Here is a 26,375-nt window from a genome sequence, read left to right as displayed (position 1 = left end):
ATTAGCCAGATCCACTGAGTTCATGTTCCAGCTTTGCAGCCAAAACGAGTTATGCCTAGTTCTTGGTTGTAATATGCAACAATAATATCTAATATCTATATTCGGACTGACGGAAGCACTCAAGCGGAGTGTGGGACGTTTCCGTTAGAAAAACTAAGATACCAGTCAGATTTCAGGCATTCCCTGCATCAAAAATGTCATTTTTGGTGAGATGCTCCCAATATGAAATCGCATTCAAAGGAATGTAGACCCTGCACTCTTCCTCATTAGTGCCCTGCAGGTGCAGCAACTGGTTGATAATTATGGAACACCTCTCATTTACCATATGGACACAGACAAACACACAGGGATTTCTTCAGAATTGACCAGAAGGGAATGCTTTTTTGTCAACAAAAGTGGAGTTACTCTTTAAAGCAGTCAAACTCCCATATTTGTAATTGTATTGTTGTTTTATTTTTTTTAAAGGACAAACACCAGGGCTGCTCTATGTATGAATCCATTACTAATTTGTGAGTTGGCAAGTAAGCAAACGTGCATATCTTGTGTAGCATTTGCAATAAACAGGACCTGGAGTGTGGAAGCAGAGAGCATAGGACTAGTATTGCCTCTAGGCTCTCTGCAGCCATGCCTTGTTGCTCATTGTGTCTGTGTGGAGCCAGCAGCCTTGGGGGAGGATCAGGGCTTTGCTTTCTCATGTCAGAGCTACATCTGTATACTGATGGGGTGGTATTCAAAAAGCAGTGGTCAAGGGTTTAGAACTACAGTAAGAATGAAGTAGAAGCAGGTTGATTCTTTCACTGCAGCTGCTTAGGCATAGCTTTCTCTCCAGTAAGGAGGGACAGAGAGCAGCACAGTAGTGACATCACCAAATAATTTCAAATCTTTTGGGACTAGCAGCCAGGGGCACTGTGCCTTAGGCTTAAACTATTCAAATTTTATCAGGGTACAGATGAACTAGTCAAAATTGGCACAGTGGGTAATCAAAGGAGCTGGATGGAAAATTAGAATACAGGCATTGTTTGCATATAGCAACAGATGTTGAGGCCAGCTGTCAGAATACAATAGCCACGTTGAGAGATTTGTGAGTCTCTTCTGTGTAGTGTGGATAGAAGAATCCTAGAATTTTTTCTTTTATTTTTATTTTTTTATGTTCAGCCTGCAGGTATGGCCAACTTTAGATCTCACACTGTCAAAATTCAGATTGCATTGGCAAAGACAGTGCACTACTTTTATTTTTTCATCAAAAATTATTTAAGACAAAAGGAGAACCTTTCAGGGTTACTTTGAAGGAAAAAAACTGGATGTTTTATTAAATTCTATTTCAGAATTACATGTCAGAGTTACCAGATTCTTCGTGAGCCGCCACACTTCTCTTTTGTCTGCCTGTTTCTGATATGAAAGTTTAAAGTTGGGCATTGTTATGACTCTTGTGCCCTCCTTACTTCTGAAGAAGGAAACATGTAATCAGGATGCATGAAGGCTGTCTGTGCTTTTCTCTGAATGAATGAATGAAATACTTGTATAGCGCACAATGCGAACTGAATCGCCTCTAGGCGCTGTGGCGAGCTTTGATCATCAGCTAGAAGAGGAAGGTCTTGAGTTTTTTCCTAAAAGCCAGGTGATTTTCTTCCAGGCGGATGTTGATTGGTAGAGCATTCCATAGCCGAGGCCCTTGGACAGCGAATCTCCGATCCCCCTTGGATTTATACCAGGCTTTGGGCACGAGGAGGAGGTTTTTGTTGGCTGATCGAAGACTGCGGTTTGGTGTGTAATGATTTATTTTCTCCATTAGGTATTGCGGAGCTTCTCTATGCACGCATTTGTGGGTGAGGCAAAGGGTCTTGAATGTGATCTGATTTTTTACGGTTAGCCAATGTAAGCTCCTCAGCGAAGGAGAGATGGATTCCCAGGGTTTTTTTCCTGTTATCAGCCTTGCCGCCGTGTTTTGGATCAGTTGTAATCGCGCAAGTTGATATTGTGGTAATTCTATGTACAGCGAATTTGCGTAGTCCAGTCGTGAATTAATGATTGTTCCAACTACCACTGCTTTGTCATTCTTTGGGATAAAAGGGACGAGTCTGCGAAGCATGCGTAGCAGATGGTGAGATCCACTGACTACAGATCCTATTTGCGCATCCATTGACATTTGTGCATCTAAAATAACCCCGAGACTCTTTGCTTTGGTCTTTGGGGAAATAGTCTGCCCAAAGACGGTTGGTGGAGACCAGGAGGTTTTGGTTACGGAATTATGATTTGGGTGTAAGATAAGAAGCTCTGTCTTTGATTCGTTCAGCTGGAGGGAGTTAGTGGTCATCCAGTCCTCTATTGATTTGAGGCAGTTTTCAAGTCGTTGTTGGTGATCTTTTTTTCCATTGATCCGGAAATAAAGTTGAGTATGGAAATACTAGTTCCCTGGTTCATGCTGATCTGGTGGTTTCATGAGGCACTGACTGTATATGGAGGTTAGGGCTCTGATTTTTTTCTCCTTCTTGTAGATCAGTGGTTTAAAAGCATTGGAACCAGATAGCCATGCTAATGATCAGCAGTTGTAGGCTCGGCGTTTAAAATGGTGAGTGCTTCCAGCCTCCAGGAAAGGAGTATATTGATTATTTGCCATACCTAACAAGAAGGGGAGCAGTGGGCCACATTTGATATTACATTCCCAGTCATTTGCATGATTTTTCAGGATGTTTGTACAAGTCATGGAAGATCCAAGAGCATTTAAACCTAAATGCAGTAACTTCTGAATCTCTGGTAGCTGATGTGTACTAGGGCTGAAACAACTAATCGATTAATTGACAACTAATCGATTATGAAATTAATCGATTACTATTTTTATAATCAATTAATCAGCCACTAACAAAATGGGGTTAAAGTTAACGAGTCTGATATTTACCAGATTGACCATTTAATAGTATATCTCTCCTCTAATAGTATATGCAGTATATATCCTCTAATAGTATATCTCCTCTAATAGTATATACAGTATATCTCTCCTCTAATGGTATATGCAGAATATACCCTCTAATAGTATATGTAGTATGTATCCCCTCTAATAGTATATACAGTATATCTCTCCTCTAATAGTGTATATAGTCTCTAATAGTATATACAATATATCTTAAATAGTATATACAGTATGTCTCCTCTAATAGTATATACAGTATATATCCCATCTAATATTTACAGTATATCTATTTTGTCTGTTATTCTCAGAGTGGATTAGATATTTTGCTCCCTAACCATATAGTTGGTTATTTATATTTACCACTGCATATAGAGATATTTAAGAATAAATTGCCTTTTTTTTTTTTAAACTTTACATATTAACTAAATTATACACCACACTTTTTTTTAAGGTTATTAACCGACTAATTGAAACAATAATCGGCCAACTAATTGATTATAAAAATAATCATTAATTGCAGCCCTAATGTGTACATCTTAAAATGTATAGCCATTTGTTTCCTTCACTGCAAATGGTACTTTTCCCAGCAGTTTTGTGCTTTTATTGTGTCCACCGGTCATCAGTACCCTGCAACTCATGTGATCGCTATTATTGGTCACATGATTACAATATAAATGGATTATGTTCATGATCATGACTGTTTTGCTTACCATTGTGATGCTGTGATTGTCCCATGGGCCAATCACAACACCCTGTACCATGTGATTAGCTGTAGCCAATCACAGATCACAATAGTAAGCAAGCGGTCATGAACGAAAGCCATGACATCTAAAACTATTGCTTATAACCGTGATCATCAGTGTTCTAAGCAATAATAATAATTTTTTTAGTTTTTTTTACATACTGTCATCAGTTAGTATCCCTGATCACTGCCACACCAGTCATATGGTGACGGTGCACTGCACTAGGGATAGCATGTGGGGAAAAAGAATTGTAATTTCTTAATTTTCCAAAATATTGTGATCAAAAATTTAAAAACTTAAAAAAACTCACATGCCATTTATTATTATTATTATTCAGGATTTATATAGCGCCAACAGTTTGCGCAGCGCTTTACAATATGAGGGCGGACAGTACACTTACAATACAAATCAATACAGGAGGGATCAGAGGGCCCTGCTCATTAGAGCTTACAATCTAGAAGGGAGGGTCAAGTTGAAACAAAAGGTAATAACTGTGGGGGGGATGAGCTGATGGAGAACATGAAAATACAGTTAGGTGTGGGTAGGATAGGCTTCTCTAAAGAGAAGAGTTTTCAGGGATCGTCTAAAAGCTAATAAAGTAGGAGATAGGCGGACAGATTGGGGTAGGGCATTCCATAGGATTGGAGAGGCTTTGGAAAAGTCCTGGAGGCTAGTATGGGGGGAGGTGATGAGGGAGCTAGAGAGCAGGAGGTCTTGAGAGGAACGAAGAGAACGAGTAGGTTGGTATTTAGAGACTAACCTAGTGATTTAGCTGGGGGCAGAGTTGTGGATGGCTTTGTATGTAGTTGTTAGTATTTTGAATTTAATTCTTTGGCTGAGCGGAAGCCAGTGGAGGGATTGACAGAGGAGTAGCAGACACAGAGCGATTGGTAAGGTGGATGAGTCTGGCAGTGGCATTCATGATGGATTGAAGAGGTGATAGACTATGTAGAGGTAAGTATTGTAGGGAAAAAAGGGTGGGACTTTGAATGAAGCATAGCTGCAAGGTAGGTATGCAAGGACATATCTGAAATTCATTGGCTAGGTATAAGATTTGAGGGTAAATGATAATAACATGGGTAGCAATAATATGAATTGATTATATTTCATATATGTGTATACACAAGTACATATTATAACAAGATTTACAATGATAATCAACATCTCAAAAAAATGCATGATTAAAAAAAAAACGAAATAATCTTTAATAGATTGAAGCATGAGACATTATAAATAAAGTCAGGGAGAATTTCAGACACATGCTTGCAAATGGTAGCATAAAAGCGCTCTACGCGTTTCATCCACTCATCAGGAGCAGTTTCAAGGTTAAAATTATCTACAAAGAGATAAGTGAATGCATGAAGACCAGACAAAATCAGCACAAAGGGCAAAGGAACAGAGGGAGGGAGGGAGACCAGTCCTTGCATACCTACCTTGCAGCTATGCTTCATTCAAAGTCCCACCCTATTTTCCCTACAATACTTGATCAGGGATGGAGGTAGATGAATCTATACATTCTTTGCCTCATATAAAGTCCCAATTTCTCCTTCCCCCCCTCTATATGTAGAGGTAAGCCAATGAGAAGGGAGTTGCAGTAGTCGAGGCGGGAGATGACCAGTGAGTGAATTAAGAGCTTTGTTGTCTCATTGGTTAGAAAGGGGCGTATTTTGGAGATGTTGCGGAGGTTGAGGCGGCAGGATTTGGACAGTGATTAGATGTGGAAGGAGAGTTCAGAGTCCAGGACTACACCTAGAACCTTGGCGTGAGGGGATGGGCTTATGGTTGTGCCATCAATTTTGACAGTGAGATCAGGGGAAGGGGCATTAGGGGGAGGAAAAATTATAAGTTCGGTTTTGGATAGATTGATTTTGAGGAAGTGATGTGACATCTAGCCTGATATATCTGATAGTAAATTAGTGATACGTGAGGAGACAGAGGCAGTGAGCTGAGGGGTAGAGAAATAGATTCGGGTGTCGTCAGCATAGAGGTGGTATTGGAAGCCGTGGGAGGTTGACCCAGGGAGGAGGTATAGATTGAAAATAGGAGTGGTCCAAGAACAGAACCTTGGGGGACCCCAACAGAGAAAGGAAGAGGAGAGGAGGAAGTAGAGTTGTAAGAAACATTTACTAAATACCTTGGACTGTCTCTTCCCCAAAAAGGGGTCAGACCCCAAAAAGGGGTCAGACCCCAAAAAGGGGTCATTTTGGGGATCCTTTTTATTGTCCTGGCATTTTAGGGCCTCAAGAAATGAGATAGGCAGTCATGATTGATAAATTTCAAATATATACTGTATACCATACCATTACTTTCACATAGACAACATAATATACACTGATTTGGTTAATTTTTACCAAAGAAATGTAACAATACATTTTGACTTAAATTTATGGAGATAGATAATTTGTTTGCAAATTTTTTATCCAACACAAAGAAAAACCTGGCTTTTTTTTTTCTTCCACGTTTTTTGTATTTTTTTTTCATTATAGCAAAAAAACAAAAGAGAAATAGAGGTGATTAACCACTTCCCACCCAGCCTATACAAATTGATGGCTGGGAAATGGTTCTGTTATCCTGACTGGGCATCATATGACGTCCAGCAGGATAACATGCCTGCAGGGGTGCGTGGCGATCGCATCTCTGATCTTGGTATGGAGCCTCTGATAGAGTCTTCTTACCATGTGATCAGCTGTGACCAATCACAGCTGATCATCGCGTGAACCAGGAACGACATTCCTCGGTTCGTGCTGACAGGGAGAGCAAATCAGCGGCTCTCCCTGTCAGAGAGGGTGTCAGCACATTGATTATCAGCACAACCCCCATCAAGTGTGCCAATCAATGCCAAGCGGCTGCCAATCAGTGCCCCCTCAAAAAAAAAAACTCTGTGCCCACCACAGTGACAATCAGTACCCAGCAGTAACATCTGTCAGTACCTCATCATCAGTGCCTGTCAGTGCCCATCAGAGCTGCATATCAGTTCCCATCAATTCTTCATATCAGTGCCAACTCATCATTGCTCATTAGTGCTGCCTCATCAGTGCCCGTCGGTGAAGGAGAAAAATTTTTTTATGACAGAAACAAAAAATTGTAGTCTTTTTTTTAGTTTATCAAAAAATAAAACCCCAGAGGTAATTAAATACCACCAAAAGAAAGCTCTATTTGTGGGGAGAAAATGATAAAAAAATTGTTTGGCTGCAGTGTTGTATGACTACGCAATTGTCATTCAAAATGCGACAGCGCTGAAAGCTGAAAATTGTCCTGGGCAGGAAAGGGCAAAAGTGCCTGGTAATGAAGTGGTTATATACCACCAAAAGAAAGCTCCATTTGTGTTAAATAAATTACACACATTTTATTTGGGTATAGTGTTGCATGACTGTGCAATTGACAGTCAAAGTAGCGCAGTGCTGAATAGCAAAATAATTCCCTGGTCATGACCTTCCGGAGGTCAAGTGTAGGACTACAACTAACGATTATTTTCATAATCGATTAGTTGGTCGATTATTGTTTTGATTACTCGATCAATCGGTTAATAACCTTAAAAGGAAAAAAAGAAAAAAAAGGTAATTTGTTGTTGGGCAGATTGAAAAACACAAATTGACGCAAAAACACATTATTACATGCTTTTCTGCAGTTCTCCATTGAAGTATATTGAACCAAAATAGCACAGTTTTTGCGTTAAAAAAAGTCCTTGTCTTTTCCAAATACGCAGCAGCTGAAAAAATCATGGATGTGAACGTGTCCCATAGGAAACCATGTAAGCTGTGACTCAAGCCTGAGATGTTTAGTAACATAATGGGGTTAAAAAAACTAAAATTAGTACAAAAGGAGCAAATAATCGCTACTGTAAGGGGTTCATTTTTTACTATGGGACAGTGAAAATAATATTTACAGTAGCGATTTGCTCTTTTTGTACTATAAAGGGTTCATTTTAGTTTTTTTTTTAACCCCATTATGTTAGTGGCTGATTAATCGATTATGAAAATAGTAATCGATTAATTTCATAATCGATTAGTTGTCGATTAATCGATTAGATTTTTCGGCCCTAGTCAAGTGGTAATGTTATGTAGGGACTCAGAAGTTCCTGCTTAATGCTAGCAACACTTCATTAGGGAAATATTTTTCATAATAATTTTTCTTTATAGAGAACTATGCTTTTAGTGCATTTCTTTTTACCAGTTGAAAATGAACTGTACTCGTATTGTATGGAATGTTTTATTGGTGGAGACTTGATATCAATTTCTCTGTGTTGCAGTGAGGACAACACATGGGAGCCTGAGGAGAACCTGGACTGTCCGGATCTGATTGCCGAGTTCCTGCAATCGCAAAAAACGGCACACGAGTCAGAGAAGTCGGATGGAAAACGCAAAGCGGACTCAGACACTGAACATCCTGTGGGTGAAGAGAGCAAGCCCAAGAAGAAGAAGGAAGAGGTGAGATTGCTTGAAAGGATTATATAGCGATGATTGTGGCCTCTCTGCACAATAAAGAGGTTTCTGGGAAGCAAGGTCGATTAATTGAGCCAAGCTCACTTATTCAAAATGTTATGAATTCCACAGCAATTTCTTGTTTGCTTTACATTATTCCTCGTGGTTGCTGATAGTATTTCCTTCAATTTAGAAATGGTGTTTGTACATGACAGGTTTCTCCTAAAATGGGCCACGTTTTCTCTCTAGTTTTCATGAATACCTGTAAAAAATTTTATATAACAAGCTTTTTGTTCATTTCTAAAAACTTTTCATGAGACAAATGGGGCTGTTGGTGACCCTTCTTTTGAGGGTGCTGAATGCCTGGCTTTCACAATGATCATTGATCTAAATCAAGTATAGAAATAAGAAACACTTACTGACAGATTTACCCCACCTTCATGACCAGGCCATTTTTTGCGTGGTCATAACATTTATGTCCTCCCCCCCCCCCCCCCCCCCCCCACAAATAGAGCTTTTTTTGGGGGTATTTGATCACCTCTGCGTTTTTATTTTTTACATTTTTTTTTGCGCAAAAAAACGAACCAAAAAAAGACCGACAATATTGAAAAATTTTACGTTTTGCTATAAAACATCCAATATTAAACATTTAAAAAAAATCAAATTTCTTCGTCAATTTAGGTCAATATGTATTCTGCTATATATTTTTGGTAAAAAAAGAAAAGTCCCAATAAGCATATAAGGGGTTAAACATCAGGGGCGATCAAATGGTTAACTGTATGCCTAGCCAGTGTTTTAGTGTACTGTGGGAGGTGCTTTTACTAGGGGGAGAGATGGTATTTGTTCCCTGCTTTGAAGGGATGACAATTCCATCCATTACCTCCTATCAGAATGGCGATCTGCCTTGTTTACATAGGCAGACCGCCGTTCTGTGTTTTTCCTCATGATCGGCGGGCACCCGGAGTGGCGATCGACCAATATCGTTTGTCCGGTGCCGATACCGATACTTCGGCCACCTCTCCTGCCGATAGCCAATATTTTTTGCCGATAATTTGTACATTTGATTATTTTTTTTTATTTTTTTTCACTGTCACTTTACATTTTTTTGTTTTGTTTTTTATCACTATTATTGCTGTCACAAGGAATGTAAACATCCCTTGTGACAGTAATAGGCAGTGACAGGTACTCTTTTTATGGAGCAATCTGTAAGACCCAAAACCCATCCTCTGCACTTCAAAGTATTCCAAACGTCAGGATCAGCGTTTTTGAATATTTTATTTTTTAAAACTGGTGCTTTTTAAGATGCCAGTAATCCGGGAAGTGATGTCATTACATTGCTTCTGGATTACTAGATCCGAGACCCGAAACTAAGCATCGGCTTTGTTCGGGTCTTTGGCTAGCCTGCGGAAATGCCGGCTGGTTGCTCAGGCCTCCCGGTCGGGCGGAAGATGGGGGGGGGGGTGGTTTGTCCCCTCCCACATTAGTTATTACAGTAAAGCCGACCGTCCACTCTAAATAACGGTACCGAGGGTTTTTGACCGATACTTTTAAAAAAGTGAATATCGGCCGCCGATAATCGACCGCACCGGTAATCGTTCAATCCCTATCCCGCAGATCAACTCCCACTGTGTATAATCAAGGCAAGAGCGAGTGGCCAGCAGTGCGCCCCCTACCCAGAAGTGTCAGATCACGTGTACAGTGAGGGAAAATAGTATTTGAACCCCTGCTGATTTCATACGTTTGCCCACTGACAAAGAAATGATCAGTCTATAACTTTAATGCTAGTGAGAGAGAGAGAATAACAAAAATATCCAGAAAAAAAGCATTTTAAAAATATATATATAAATTTGATTTGCATTTTAACCACTTCAGCCCCGGACTAATTGTCAGCCTAAGGACCAGAGGTCTTTTTACAATTTCGCACTGCACTGCTTTAACTGGTAATTGCGCGGTCATGCAATGTTGCACACAAATGAAATTTGCGTCCTTTTCTTCCCACAAATAGAGCTTTCTTTTGATAGTATTTGATTGCCTCTGCGATATTTATTTTTTACGATATAAAAGGAAAAAGACCGAAAATTTTAAAAAAATAAGATATTTTCTACTTTTTGTTATAAGAAAAATCGAATAAACTAAATTTTAGTCATACATTTAGGCCAAAATATATTCAGCCACATGTCTTTAGTAAAAAAAAAATGTCAATAAGCGTATATTTATTGGTTTGCGCAAAAGTTATAGCGTCTACAAACTAGAGTACATTTTCTGGAATTTACATAGCTTTTAATTTATGACTGCCTATCTCATTTCTTGAGGTGCTAAAATGGCAGGGCAGTACAACCCCCCCACAAATGACCCCATTTTGGAAAGAAGACACCCCAAGGAAATTGCTGAGGGGCATGTTGAGCCCATTGAATATTTTTTTTTGTCCCAAGTGATTGAATAATGACGCACACAAAAAAAAAGTTTACAAAAAGTTGTCACTAAATGATATATTTCTCACACATGCCATAGTTATATGTGGAATTGCACCCCAAAATATATTCTGCTGCTTCTCCTGAGTACGGGGATACCACATACAGTGCCTTGCGAAAGTATTCGGCCCCCTTGAACTTTTCATCCTTTTGCCACATTTTTATTTTTTGTGAAGAATCCCCAACAAGTGGGACACAATTGTGAAGTGGAACGAAATCTATTGGATTTTTGAAATTTTTTTAACTAATAAAAAAATGAAAAGTGGGGCGTGCAAAATTATTCGGCTCCCTTGCGTTAATACTTTGTAGAGCCACCTTTTGCTGCGATTACAGCTGCAAGTCGCTTGGGGTATGTCTCTATCAGTTTTGCACATCGAGAGACTGAAATTCTTGCCCATTCTTCCTTGCAAAACAGCTCGAGCTCAGTGAGGTTGGATGGAGAGCGTTTGTGAACAGCAGTTTTCAGCTCTTCCCACAGATTCTCGATTGGATTCAGGTCTGGACTTTGACTTGGCCATTCTAACACCTGGATACGTTTATTTGTGAACCATTCCTTTGTAGATTTTGCTGTATGTTTGGGATCATTGTCTTGTTGGAAGATAAATCTCCGTCCCAGTTTCAGGTCTTTTGCAGACTCCAACAGGTTTTCATCCAGAATGGTCCTGTATTTGGCTGCATCCATCTTCCCCTCAATTTTAACCATCTTCCCTGTCCCTGCTGAAGAAAAGCAGGCCCAAACCATGATGCTGCCACCACCATGTTTGACAGTGGGGATGGTGTGTTGAGGGTGATGAGCTGTGTTGCTTTTACGCCAAATATATCGTTTTGCATTGTGGGCAAAAAGTTTGATTTTTGGTTTCATCTGACCAGAGCACCTTCTTCCACATGTTTGGTGTGTCTCCCAGGTGGCTTGTGGCAAACTTTAGACGAGACTTTTTATGGATATCTTTGAGAAATGGCTTTCTTCTTGCCACTCTTCCATAAAGGCCAGATTTGTGCAGTGTACGACTGATTGTTGTCCTATGGACAGACTCTCCCACCTCAGCTGTAGTTCTCTGCAGTTCATCCAGAGTGATCATGGGCCTCTTGGCTGCATCTCTGATCAGTCTTCTCCTTGTCTGAGCTGAAAGTTTAGAGGGACGGCCAGGTCTTGGTAAATTTGCAGTGGTCTGATACTCCTTCCATTTCAAAATGATCGCTTGCACAGTGCTCCTTGGGATGTTTAAAGCTTGGGAAATCTTTTTGTATCCAAATCCGGCTTTAAACTTCTCCACAACAGTATTACGGACCTGCCTGGTGTGTTCCTTGGTCTTCATGATGCTCTCTGCGCTTTCAACAGAACCCTGAGTCTATCACAGAGCAGGTGCATTTATACAGAGACTTGATTACACACAGGTGGATTCTATTTATCACCATCAGTCATTTAGGACAACATTAGATCATTCAGAGATCCTCGCTGAACTTCTGGAGTGAGTTTGCTGCACTGAAAGTAAAGGGGCCGAATAATTTTGCACGCACCACTTTTCAGTTTTTTATTTGCTAAAAAAGTTTAAAATATCCAATAGATTTCGTTCCACTTCACAATTGTGTCCCACTTGTTGGTGATTCTTCACAAAAAATTTAAATTTTATATCTTTGTTTGAAGCCTGAAATGTGGCAAAAGTTTGAATAGTTCAAGGGGGCTGAATACTTTCGCAAGGCACTGTATGTGGGACCTTTTGGGAGCGCACCCCGAAAACCAATCACTGCCTTCAGGATTTCTAAGGGTGCAAATTTTTGATTTCACTCCTCACTACCTATCACAGTTTTGAAGGCCATAAAATGCCAAAATAGCACAACCCCCCCCCCCCCAAATGACCCCATTTTGTAAAGTAGACACCCCAAGCTATTTACTGAGAGGCATGTTGAGTCCATGAAATATTTTATATTTTGCCACAAGTTGCAGGAATATTACAATTTTTTTTTTTTTTTTTTGCACAAAGTTGTCACTAAATGATATATTGCTCACACATGCTATGGGCATAAGATAAATTACACCCCAAAATAAATTCTGCTGCTTCTCCCGAGTACGGGGATACCACATGTGGGGGACTTTTTGGGAGCCTAGCCACGTACAGGACCCCGAAAACCAAGCACTGCCTTCCGGATTTAAATATAAAACGCTACCAAAAAAACTGTTAGCGATCGCAGGGCTCAGGCCTGACTCTGTGAACGCTGCAGTTATGTGTTTAGTGTTTTGTAAGTGACAGTGATCGATCGATACTGCACTTGGGTGGGCTGGGCAGAGGGGCAAAACGCAGGTGCTAGCAGGTATCTGGGCTGATCCCGCTAACAATGCTTTTTTTTGGAACCCTAAACTGCTGGGGACGCTAGTCTAGATCGGATCAGATATTGATCTGTTCAGATACTATACCACTACGGGAGGTGTATGCTTTGCGTGTGGGTGTTAGCGGTACTGGCACTAACCTAGCGCTGCCTGGGGCGACGCAGGCCCTGACCCTAAAACCTAATTGATATCACCCGCCGGGTGATCAGAGGGTTAAACCTTTATTGGGTAATAAATGGTGGGTGCCCTGATGCTATAAAAAGCAAACTAACTAACCAGAGTCACCCGTAACACTTATACAGTGATCACTGGTGAAAGGGTTAACTAGGGGCAATCAGGGGGTTAAAATCTTTATTAGGTAGTATATGGGGGTCCCTGACGCTATATAAAAACCTGACGTGGAACCTAAATAACTAACTGGCTAACCAGCGTCACCAGTGACACTTATACAGTGATCGCTGGTGAAAGGGTTAACTAGGGGCAATCAGGGGGTTAAAATCTTTATTAGGTAGTATATGGGGGTACCTAACGCTATAAAAACTTGGCGGTGAACATAAAAAATAACTAGCTACCTAGCGGCACCAGTGACACTAATGCAGCGATCAGAAAAACGATCGCTTAGTGACACTGGCAAAAGGGGGTGAAAGGGTTACCTGGGGGCAATCAGGGGGTTAAAACCTTTATTAGGTAATATATGGAGGTCCTGGACGCTATATAAAAACCTGAGGGGGAACCTAAATAACTAACTGGCTATCCAGCGTCACCAGTGACACTTTTATACGGTGATCGCTGGTGAAAGGGTTAACTAGGGGCAATCAGGGGGTTAAAACCTTTATTGGGTAGTATATGGGGGTACCTAGCGCTATAAAAACCTGGCAGTGAACCTAAAAAAATAACTAGCTACCTAGAAAAATGATCGCTTAGTGGCACTGGCAAAAGGGGGTGAAAGGGTTAACTCTAGGGGCAATCAGGGTGTTAAACCTTTATTGGGGGGGTAGGGGGCTACCCTGGACCTAACACTAACTGCCCTGACAGTTTTTACTGTCACAACTGACACTAAATGCAGTGATCAGTAAATAAATGATCACTGTAATCAGTGACACTGTGACTGGGGGGCGGTCGGGGGGTAATTTGTGTGCCTATGTGTACCTACATGTCAGTGTAGTGATTGGTGCACTTACTATTGTGTTCTCCTCGCAGTCCGGTCAAAAAGACCGCCCAGAGGAGAATGACATCACTTCCTTCCTGCCTGTGTTTACACTACACAGGCGGGGGAAGCTTCTCATTCGCCAGGAGCGATCGAGAGGGGATGGCCAGAAACCAACGGCCATCCCCTCATCCCGGATCTCTCCTGAAGCGAACCGGACCGCCGCAGCCAGTGGGAGGGGGTCCGATCGGACCCCCCACCCGCTGCAAAGCAAGCATGTACATGTACGTGCTTATGCCTGTCGGTGCCATTGTGGCGACGTACATTGCCATGCGGCGGTCCTTAAGTGGTTAATGAGTGAAATAAGTATTTGACCCCTTTGCAAAACATTACTTAGTACTTGGTGGCAAAACCCTTGTTGGCAATCACAGAGGTCAGGCATTTCTTGTAGTTGGCCACCAGGTTTGCACACATCTCAGGGGGGATTTTTTCCCATTAAGGTTTCGAGCCTGAGGTTTGGTAACTCATACCCTCATTCACATATTTTCTATGGGATTAAGGTCTGCAGCCTGGGTAGGTCACTCCAGGACCTTAATGTGCTTCTTCTTGAGCCACTGCTTTGTTGCCTCGGCCGTGTGTTTTGGGTCTTTGTCATGCTGGAGTACCCATCCACGACCCATTTTCAATGCCCTGGCTGAGGGAAGGAGGTTCTCACCCAAGAGTTGACAGTACATGGTCCCGTCTGTTGTCCCTTTTTGATGCAGTGAAGTTGTCCTGTTCCCTTAGCAGAAAAACCCCCCAAAGCATAATGTTTCTACCTCCATGTTTGGCATAGGCAGCACTCCTCGTTCTCCAAACACGGCGAGTTGAGTTGATGCCAAAGAGCTTGATTTTGGTCTCATCTCACCACAACTCTTTCACCCACGTCTCCTCTGAACCATTCAGATGTCCATTAGCAAACTTTAGACAGGCTTGTACATGTGTTTTCTTGAGCAGGGGGACCTTGCTGGCGCTGAAGGATTTCATTCTTTCATGGTATAGTGTGTTACCAATTGTTTTCTTGGTGACTATGGTCCCAACTGCCTTGAGATCATTGACAAGATTCTCCCGTGTAGTTCTGAGTTGATTCCTCACCGTTTTCTCGATCGTTGAAACTCCACAAGGTGAGATCTTGCATGGAGCCCCAGAGGGAAATTGACGGTTATTTTGTATTTCTTCCATTTGCGAATAATCGCACCAACTGTTGTCACCCTCTCACCAAGCTGCTTGGTGATGTCTTGTAGCCCATTCCAGCCTTGTGTAGGTCTACAATCTTGTCCCTGACATCCTTGTATGGCACTTTGGTCTTGGCCATGGGAGAGAGATTGAAATCTGATTGATTCCCTTTGTGGACAAGTGTCTTTTTATACAGGTAAAAAGCTGAGATTAGGAGCACTACCTTTAAGAGAGTGCTCCTAATCTGAGCTTGTTGCCTGAATAGAAGACACCTGGGAGCCAGAAGTATTGCTGATTGATAGGGAATCAAATAATTATTTCACTCATTTAAAATGCAAATCAATTTAACTTTTTTGAAATGCATTTTTCAGGATATTTTGTTGTTATTTTGTCTCTCACTGTTGAAATAAACCTACCTTAAAACTGTATAGACTGATCATTTCTTTTTGCCAGTGGGAAAACATACAAAATCAGCAGGGATTAAATACTCTTTTTTTTTTTTTTTCCCCTCACTGTATGTATATGTATATATATATATATATATATATATATATATATATATATATATATATATATATACCTAATGCGGCGTATAGGTGCCACCCTGTAACAGTAAAACTGCTATAGGGTGGACCTGAACTGGTTAAAGTGTTTGTAAAGGTAAAGATATTATATGTATATATATATATATATATATATATATATATATATATATATATATATATATATATATATATATATATATATATATATATATATATAAAAATTTTTTTTTTTTTTTTTTACCCAAATGTATTTTCTGGATTAAATTAAACTTTTTTTTTTTTTAAATAGTAGCAGAGGATGCTGTGCAAACATAGCAGCCATGGCAGCCTACATTGTGACGTCCTTGTGACAGGCAAATGCACACCTGGAGGAATGGTGGGGATGCTGTGCATACATAGTTGATGGGTGCAGTGTGTGCGTGCGTGATAATGAGATCAGCTGGTGAACTGCTTTCTGATCCGAATATCGGACTACAGATCATCTGTCTTTTTTTGCATGCTAGTCGTATATAGAACCTGAAGAGTTTACTGAAGTAACAAAAATTGTCGTACGGCCGAATTAAAAATTAAAAGTGATGTTGTGTTGTATTTGTATTGTATTTTCAGACGACAACTGTACTGATTAAATGAAAATTGTACGATCTGGTATCGTACGAGAATATTATTCATGTTTGTCTGATCAGATAATATCGGATGAACTGTTGTGATTGGCTCTCAAAATCTCTGTACTAACTATCTGATTATCCTACAATTGCATCGAAAGCTGTATTTTTTGTCCGATTTTCAGATTGTGTGTACGGGCCATAAGGCTGGGTTCACACTTATGCGATTGCAGACATTGCATGTGATTCGCGTGACATTTTATGCACATCACATGCTATGTCTGTGTGGTGCGAATTCAGCCATATAGGTTTTGTATGGCTGAAATTGCATCACATTTGCACCAAAATGGTGTAGGACCCTTTTTTTTCTGCACTGGTATTGCATGAGTGTTCAGACCCATGTTATCCGATTCCGCAGTTCACAGAATGCTTTCTGCAAACTGATTTGGGGGATGACATACGTTGGAGGCCACGCCCTTATGAAGTCGCCACCTGGGGTATGATGGGGCGATGACGTCACAAGGACGTGGCCTCCAACTTGCATCATCGGGTGGCCCCGCCCCATGCCAATATAAGTCATTTCACACTGCGGACCCAGCATTACATCGGGAGGTCGCGTTGAGTCAACATCAGAAGAAGAACAGAGGGAGAAAACCCAGCAAAAGAGCAAGAAGATAGTGGAGAGAAAGGACAGCACAGAGAGGAGGACCGGGGGGGGGGGGGGGGGGGGGAGTACCGGAGAAGGGAGAAGACGTCACCAGTAGAGGGAGAAGAATTGGAGCTGCCTTAATAAAATGCTGACATCAGCGGCTGCTTGCAAGGTGAATATCTCCTAAACCGTACAGGTTTAGGAGATATTCATATTACCTACAGGAAGGCTCCATTATAGCCTGTAGGTAAAAATGTGAAAGCTGGGTATACAACCTCTTTAAACAAATACTTTGTTGAAGCACCTTTTGATTTTATTACAACAGTCTTTTTGGGTATGGGTCTATCAGCATGGCATATCTTGATGTGGCAATATTTGCCCACTCTTCTTTGCAAAAACACTGCGATCTGTCAGATTGCGAGAACATCTCCTGTGCACAGCCTTCTTGATCACCCCACAGATTTTTCAATCAGATTTAAGTCTGGGTTCTGGCTGGGCCATTCCAAAACTTTAATTGTCTTCTGGTGAAGCCATTTCTTTGTTGATTTGGATGTATGCTTTTGGTCGTTGTCATGCTGAAATATAAAGTTCCTCTTCATGTTCAGCTTTCTAGCAGAAGCCTGAAGGTTTTGTGTCAATATTGACTGGTATTTGGAACTGTTCATAATTCCATCAACCTTGACTAAGGCCTCTGTTCCAGCTGAAGAAAAACAGCCCCAAAGCAGGATGCTGCCACCACCATGCTTCATGGTGGGTATGGTGTTCTTTTGGTGATATGCAGTGTTGTTTTTGTGGCAAACATATCTTTTGGAATTATGGCCAATAAGTTCAACCTTGGTTTCATCAGACCATAACATGTTTTTCCACATTCTTTTGGGGGACTTCGGATGTGTTTTTGCAAAATTTAGCCAGGCTTGGATGCTTTTCTTCGTAAGAAAAGGCTTCCTTATTGCCACTCTACCCCATAGCCCAGACATATGAAGAATACTGGAGATTGTTGTCACCTGTACCATACAGCCAGTACTTACCAGATATTCCTGCAGCTCCTTTAATGTTGCTGTAGGCCTCTCCCTGACCAGTATTCTTCTCATATTTTCACCAATTTTGGAGGGACATCCAGTTCTTGGTAATGTCACTGTTGTGCCATATTTTCTCTACTTGATAATGACTGTCTTCACTGTGTTCCATGGGATATCCAATGCCTTGGAAATTCTTTTGTGCCCTTCTCCTGACTGATACCTTTTAACAATGAGATCCCTCTGATGCTTTGGAAGCTCTCTGCAGACCATGGCTTTTGCTGTAGGATGCGACTAGGAAAATGTCAGGAAAGACCTACTGGAACAGCTGAACTTTATTCGGGGTTAATCATAGGCACTTTAAATAAAGGCAGGTGTGTACTGACTCCTATTTAACATGAGTTTGAATGTGATTGCTTAATTCTGCACACCACTACATCCCCAGTTATAAGAGGGTGTGCACGCTTATGCAACCACATTATTTTATTTATTTTTTATTTTTACTTCCCCTCCCTAAAAGATTTCAGTTTGGTTTTTCAATTGAGTTGTACAGTTTATAGGTCACATTTAACAACTTCAATACCGGGCACTTTCCCCCCTTCCTGCTCAGGACAATTTTCAGATTGTGCGGTCATGCTACACTGTACCCAAACTACATTTCTCTTTCATTCATTGACAGATACAACTCTATTAATCTTGACCGTAGGGTTATTACGCCACCTTCAGGAGAGGACTAGGCAGAACATGTAATACATGTGAAAAACCACAGAACTGTACAGTTCCGCCCAGGTGGCGGTCCCTCTGGCAATAATCCCTCAGTCTGATTCCTGCAGCTCATTTTTTTTCTGCCTAGTGAAGGAGAGGGGCCTAGGCTCCCTGTGGGACCATTGGTCCTTGGGTTTTTTCAGTTTTTTTGCCTTTTGCGCAAGATTTTGATCCTGTGATCTTCTATCAACAGCCAGCTGGATAATATAGATCCTACAGGCTGTATAATATTGATCCCTGCCTGACCATCGAGCGTGTGCAGGCCCTAGTTATGCGCTGGGTTGGCCACGACATGCCCCTCAGGCTCCAGGGGCGGCCGGTGAGCCCAATGCTCCAGGGCACACACATGACCGGACTACGGATGTCTTTGTAACAGTGTGCCGTGGCCCGCAGCCACCCCGTACTGCTCGGGTGTGGGTCTGTGATGGGATGCCTCCAGCTCGTCTGCACAGTAAGTACAGCTCTCCCTGTCTCGGCAGGACAGAGCAGCTGGGCATTCCCTGGGAGGTCGATTAGGGGGTTCCTCTTCTCCCTTTCCTCTCTCCCTGCCCCTGCCCCTCCCCCCTGGGGGATTCTGCATGACTGGGCTGTAGTGCGGTGTGTGTACCTGGGTCAGGGGTCCTCCAGGGGGCTCTGATCCTTGACTGGGGGCTGTGCTGGCTGTCTGTGTCCCTGTGCTGTCATCTGTCTCTTTGCTGGTGTCTGTGGGCTCTGCATGTGCTGCTGCCATATCGCTGACCGCCGCCATTTTCAGTGCATTCTCTGCGTACAGCATGATTGTCGGCCATTTTCTGTTATCCTCAGGGCGTGTTTTCTCCCCATCGCTGGTTCCTGTGCCTCAGCCATTTTCCCTGTGTTTTTTTTTCTATACAAGGACAGCCGGTGGCCATTTTCTTGTAACCTCAGCGCGTTTTTTCTCCCCCGCACTGGTTCCTGTGCCTCAGAACAGCTTGGTTTTTGTTCCTGGACACTTGTGAGCTGGCACAGGACACAGCGATCAGCGACAGCGTGGCGCAACACTCGGTCAGGGTGGTGAGTCCTGGTGGGGGCCCCTCAGTCTATAGCATCTAGGAGAGTGGGATTGAGCACCTTGTCCTAAGTCCCCAAGAGTGTCAGACAGGGTGGGTCAGCATGGCGTCAGAAGCTGGCGTTTCTTCCCCAGATCTCCCTGCAATTGCAGCCAGCTCACCTGCAAGCAGTGCATTGCCTTTGGACGCTTTGCCGGCGGTCCTTGAAATGTTCGCTGCCAGGGCGGAGGCGAAGTGCGGGCACAAGGGGGGTAAAGAATGGCCCCTGCCCCCCCCCTGTCCTCTGGGGAGAGCTCTGATTCAGACTCGGGCCCCGCGGTGACTGGCGGCCGTTGTTCTGATGTGTCAGCGGATGCTGACCAGGACCATTCGGACAGTGAGGATGATTCCGTGTTCGGGTCAGCGCAGGTAAAAGCGCTAGTTGGAGCACTTATCGCCTCTGTGCGTGATACCCTGAAAATACAGGATGCAGTAGGATCCTCTGCTGAAGTGGCGGTCCCTTTTGGGTCCCGTTATTTTGGTAAGTTCATATACAAGGAATGGGGAAGCCCACAACTGACCTTTTCGGTCCCAAAAAGAATGGCTGTGCGGTACCCCTTTGAAGAGAGCCTCCTTAAAAAATGGCTGGCTCCCCCGGTCATGGAACCCCCAGTATCCAGGTTAAATAAAGTAACCACGATTCCGGTAGAGGGGGCTCCTGCATTTAAGGACCCAACCGACAGGGGGGCCGAGGCAGTGGCCCGGTCCATGTTTACAGTGGTGGGGTCAGCGCTATGACCGGTACTGGCCACGGAATTGTTGTTGCAGACAAACTATTGCACCGTGAATTGGAGAAGCAACAGTCCCCTCCAGTCTGCATAGAACTAGCAGACCAGTTGGTGCACGGTCTTAAGTATGTCTGTGATGCGGCCCTGGATACACTCCCACTGCTCTCCAGCGCATCGGTATCGGTAGTGGTGCTACGGCGCCTAATCTGGCTGAAATGCTCCGGACCAGGCATCTAAAAAAGCCTTGACGGATTTGCCCTTCCTTGGTGAGCGGCTATTTGGAGCCTCGCTGGATGACATTATTAAGAATGTCACGGGTGGGAAGAGCACATTGCTCCCCAGTCCAAGAAGGGTAAGGCAGGCAAGGGCCCTCCTTCACTGCTCAAAAGAGGATTTTTTTTGGCTGCCCAGGGCTTCAGGTAAGCGCTCCCAGTCCGACAGGACAACTGCAGAGGGACAAAAGCGTCCCTGGTCTCGCAATCCGAGCAAGCCTGTGAGCAAAAGTACTACCGCACGAAGATTTGCCCCCGCCCAACACACGGGTGGGGGGTCACCTTCGGGAGTTTGCAGCTCGGTGGGCCTCCCGGCTATCCGACCAATGGGTCTGCGAATTGATTTCATCGGGCTACAAGATAGTTCCTCTCTTGGCCACCAAACAGATTTTTTTCCCTCCAACATACCCTTACTCCCAGCTCGCCAGGAGGCCCTGCTTGGGGCAGCAAGGGACCTGCTCAGCCGCGGGGTTGATGGTGCCTGTTCCAAAACCGGAAAGGTTTGAGGGATTCTACTCCAATCTGTAGTCCCCAAAAAGGAAGGGGTATGTCCAATTCTGGGCCTAAAAGCCCTCAATTGCTTTGTGAAAGTACAAAGGTTCAGAATGGAATCAGTTCGCTCCGTAGTTGCTGCACTCCATCAGGGGGACTCCCTGGCGTCTTTGGACATCCAGGACGCGTACTTGCATATACCGATATGCCTCAGGCATCAGAGGTTTCTGTGATTTGCAGTGGGGGAAGAGCACTACCAGTTTGTGGCTCTCCCCTTTGGCCTTGCTTCAGCACCCTGAGTCTTTACCCCAATTAGTATTGACTCCAATTTTGGCATTGTTGCGACAACGTGGGATCGCAATTGTGGGGTATCTGGACAATCTCCTTCTGAGAGCAGCTTTTGCCTCAATTAAGGGAGGATGTGGCGATCACCATGCAAACTCTACAGGAGTTTGGGTGGATGTGGAACCTCAAAAAGTCAGTACTAGTGCCGACTCAGCGCCTGGAGTACCTAGGCTTACTGCTGGACTCCGTGGAACGAGTGTTTCTCCCGTCAGACAAACTGCAGACGCTCAGAGCAGCTGTGAAGTTGCTGATGAACTGTAGGTGGTCGTTGCTGCGTTTCTGCATGTTCTGGGCCTCAGGGTAGCCTCCTTCGAGGCGGTCCCGTACGCCCAATTTCACACCAGAGTCTTGCAGAGGGAGATCTTGTCCAAATGGGACAAATCTCCATTATCCCTGGATTGGCAGATTCGGGTGAGCCAGTTAGTCAGGGACTCTCTTCTTTGGTGGCTAAGATCTCCAGCCCTTCGGTCCGGGAAATTGTTCCTGCCTCTTCATTGGACAGTGATCACAACAGATGCCAGCCTGACCGGCTGGGGTGGAGTACTGGGGGTACAATCGACCCAGGGCCTCTGGTCAAGGGAGGAATCACAGTTACCAATCAATGTGCTCGAGCTTCGAGCGATCAGGCTATGCCTCTCCACATGGTCAATGAGACTACGAGGGCGTCCGATCAGAATCCAGTCAGACAACGACACGGAAGCCGCATATGTCAACCATCAAGGTGGAACAAGAAGCTTGGCTGCAGCACGAGAGGTCGCTCACATCCTTTGGTGAGCAGAGCGACACGTATCGGCCCTGTTGGCCATATACAGCCCGGGAGTAGAAAACTGGCAGGCGAACTATCTAAGTTGCCAGATGCTGGACCCAGGAGAATCGTCTTTGCATCCAGAGGTGTTCAGGCTTCTTTGCCTGCGGTGGAGCTTCTGGCCTCTCGACTCAAACGGAAGGTGCGGAGGTTCGTGTCCAGGACAAAGAGATCCTTGGGTGGATGCGCCAGACGCGTTGGTGGCTCCATGGTAGCAGTACCGGCTGATTTACGCCTTCCCTCCTCTCAAACTGTTACCACGTCTGCTCTGCAGAGTGGAAGTCGAGGGGATTCCAGTAATACTGATTGCCCCAGATTGGCCTTGGCATCCTTGGTACGCTGACCTAGTACGCCTGGTGGCGGATGCTCCTTGGCGGTTGCCGATGTGAGAAGACCTCCTATGGCAAGGTCCGATACTCCATCCTGCTTTACCGTCACTGGTTTTAACAGTATTGAAAGCCAGGTGCTAAGGTACTGAGGTCTGTCGGACTCGGTAATCTCCACTATGCTGAGAGTATGAAAATCTTCTTGGAAGATATACCATTGTACGTGGAAGGCTTATATCTCATGTGTGAGGTGATGGGGTGGTGTCCACGCACCTATTCCATTTCCAGGATCCTGCTGTTCTTGCCGTGAAGAGTGGACCAGAAGCTGGCCTTGAGCACCATCAAGGGACAGATATCAGTTTTGCAGGCGGCCGTGTAATGTTGCAATTTACACTCTTCTTGTTAGAGAAAGTTACACTTTGATTGTCAATGCATTCTGATGCATATGTTGACCGCAAGTTCTGATGCGGTTGGTTCAGATGGTGACTCCTCCGTTGGGGAGCACCTCTGGTTGTGGGTGAAGTTATGTTTGCTGTTAACACCCTTCGTTATGACACTGCTTGGGGACGTCCCTACGGTCAAGATTAATGGAGATGTGTCCATCAATGAACGAAAGAGAAAATAGGATTTTTGTACAGTACTCACCGTAAAATCCTTTTCTCTGAAGTTCATTGACAGACACAGCACCCTCCTATTAGTTTAGGTTATACTGCTTGTTGACGTACTGAGCTGCAGGAAGCAGGCTGAGGGGTTATTGCCAGCGGAACTGTACAGTTTTTTTCACATGTATTACATGTTCTGCCTAGTCCTCTCCTGAAGGTGGTGTAATAACCCTACGGTCAAGATTTAATGGAGCTTTGTCCGTCAAAAGTACTAAAAAATTTTTTTATTTTCTTCCAACAAATAGAGATTTCTTTTGGTGGTATTTGATCACCTCTGAGGTTGTTATTTTTTGCTAAACAAACTAAAGACCTAAATTTTTTAAATAAAAAAAAAATAACGTTTTTCTTTGTTTCTGTTATAAAATTTTGTTTTCTCCTTCACTGATGGGCACTGATGAGGCAGCACTGATGTGTAGAACTGATGGGCACCAATAGGTGGCACTGATGGGCAGCATTAATATGTATTACTGATGGGCACTGATTGGCACTACCACAATTTATTAGTACTCCATGGTGTTAATGATGGGCACTGACTGGCAGCTGATCTGTTCCTCTCATAGGAGCTATGCTGATAATCAATGTGCTGATTATCAGCACAGACCCCCGCACAGGGAGAGCCGCCGATCAGCCCTCCTTGTCAGCGCGAACCGAGGAAAGCTGCTTACCGACACTTCCTGGTTCACGCTAGGATCACCGCGCTGCACGCCTGCATGTTATCCTGCGGTCAGGATAACAGAACCACTTCCCGGCCATCTATAGGCTGGATGCGAAGTGGTTAAAGGTGGAAAAAGTTTTGAATGGTTTATCTTTTGTCTCATATTTTTATTTTATTTTTACATCCCAGAAACCTGACATTTTAACAGGGGTGTGTAGACTTTTTATATCCACTGTATGTACAAACTGCGCAATTTAATTCATTCTGATATCGCTGTATTAATAATAACCTGACAGCTTATTATTCTGAATAGGAAACCTTCATTTTGTTTGCAAATATTAAAGATTCTAATGACCAGCAAGAATAAGGCGTTACATTTAAAGAGCACCTGTCATTTCAGATTCATCATGGCAGTGCCTGTTAGCCGGCATCCACTCACCTTTTGCTATCACGTCCCTCACCCTGTTGTGTCACGGTCGCATCACCAACTGTCCCAATAAAGTGAATGGGACTGTCAGTGAGTCAACAGCAGGACAGAGATGACATTTGCTCTTTAAAAATAATTTAAATCATTACTTAAACCCACTTCCTGACCAGAGCACTTTTTGGGATTTTGGCACTGCGTCGCTTTAACTGACAATTACATGGTCATGCGACGTTGCACCCAAACAAAATTGATGTCCCTTTTTTCCCCCCACAAATAGAGCTTTCTTTTGGTGGTATGTAATCGCCTCTGCGGTTTTTATTTTTTGCGCTATAAACAAAAAAAAAGCGACAGTTTTGAGAAAAGCGCAATATTTTGTATGTTTTTGCTATAATAAATATCCCCATTTTTTTTATTTTATTTTTTAACAATTTTTTTCTCAGTTTAGGCCGATATGTATTCTACATATTTTTGGTAAAAAAAAAAAAAAATAAATAACAATAAGCGTATATTGATTGGTTTGCGCAAAAGTTATAGCGTTTACAAAATAGGGGATAGATTTATAGCATTTTTATTAAATTTTTTTTTTTTTTTTTACTAGTAATGGTGGCAATCTGCGATTTTTTTTACATTTTATTTTAAATCATGATTGCGACATTATGGCGGACACATTGGACAATTTTGACAAATTTTTGGGACCATTGGCATTAATACAGCGATCAATGCTATAAAAATGCTGTAAAAATTTTACTGGCAGTGAACGGGGTTAACACTAGGGGCAATCAAGGGGTTAACTGTGTTCCCTGGGAGGTGATTCTAACTGAAGGGGGAGGAGACTGACTACAGGAAGTGACGGATCGTGGTTCATAGTAGGGGTGCACCGAATGGTTTTTTTTTGGTGCCGATACCGAAAATGAAAAATACACTAGGCCGAAAACCGATACCGAAACAGCACCAATACCGAAACATATTTAAAATGACATGGTACAGGAGATGGTCAGAGACTAGGGCCATGGTACAGGAGATGGTCAGAGACTGGGGACATGGTACAGGAGATGGTCAGAGACAGAGGACATGGTACAGGAGATGATCAGAGACTGGGGACATGGTACAGGACATGGTCAGAGACCGAGGACATGGTACAAAAGATGATCAGAGACTGGGGACATGGTACAGGAGATGGTCAGAGACTGGGGACATGGTACAGGAGATGGTCAGAGACTGGGGACATGGTACAGGAGATGGTCAGAGACTGGGGACATGGTACAGGAGATGGTCAGAGACTGGGGACATGGTACAGGAGATGGTCAGAGACTGGGGACATGGTACAGGAGATGGTCAGAAACTGCACTCATGATACAAGAGATCAATGCAGCCTCACCAGTGGCCGTCAGATGCAGCCAGCCAGTGTCCCCCATGTTGCAGCCAGCCAGTGTCCCCCATGTTGCAGCCAGCCAGTGTCCCCCATGTTGCAGCCAGCCAGTGTCCCCCATGTTGCAGCCAGCCAGTGTCCCCCATGTTGCAGCCAGCCAGTGTCCCCCATGTTGCAGCCAGCCAGTGTCCCCCATGTTGCAGCCAGCCAGTGTCCCCCATGTTGCAGCCAGCCAGTGTCCCCCATGTTGCAGCCAGCCAGTGTCCCCCATGTTGCAGGCAGCCAGTGTCTCCGCCCCTTGCAGCCTGCCTGTGCAGGGAAGAGAGGAGAGCCACTTCCTCCGCCTGTTTGATAACAGCGCCAGGAACATCACGGCTTTCATTTCAATAGCTGTGTGTTCCCGGCCGCGCGGTCACATA

The 26,375-nt window shown here is 43.5% G+C and overlaps 1 protein-coding gene across 1 annotated transcript in view; it reads left to right on the top strand.

Annotated features, from left to right (window-relative positions):
* CBX1 (chromobox 1) overlaps nt 1-26,375 on the top strand; it is a 94,181-nt gene that overhangs the window by 52,083 nt on the left and 15,723 nt on the right. The window contains exon 3 of the mRNA XM_077459755.1: nt 7,901-8,078. Within this exon, the coding sequence (XP_077315881.1) occupies nt 7,901-8,078 (178 nt within the window). The remainder of the gene's footprint in view (nt 1-7,900; nt 8,079-26,375) is intronic.

The sequence above is a fragment of the Lithobates pipiens genome, unplaced genomic scaffold, assembly GCF_037356315.1.
Source record: "Lithobates pipiens isolate NorthernLeopardFrog02 unplaced genomic scaffold, aLitPip1_a1.2 Scaffold_28, whole genome shotgun sequence".
Taxonomy (NCBI): Eukaryota; Metazoa; Chordata; class Amphibia; order Anura; family Ranidae; genus Lithobates; species Lithobates pipiens.
Note: the sequence above shows the minus strand (reverse complement) of the source record. Positions and strands in the feature narration are given on the sequence as shown.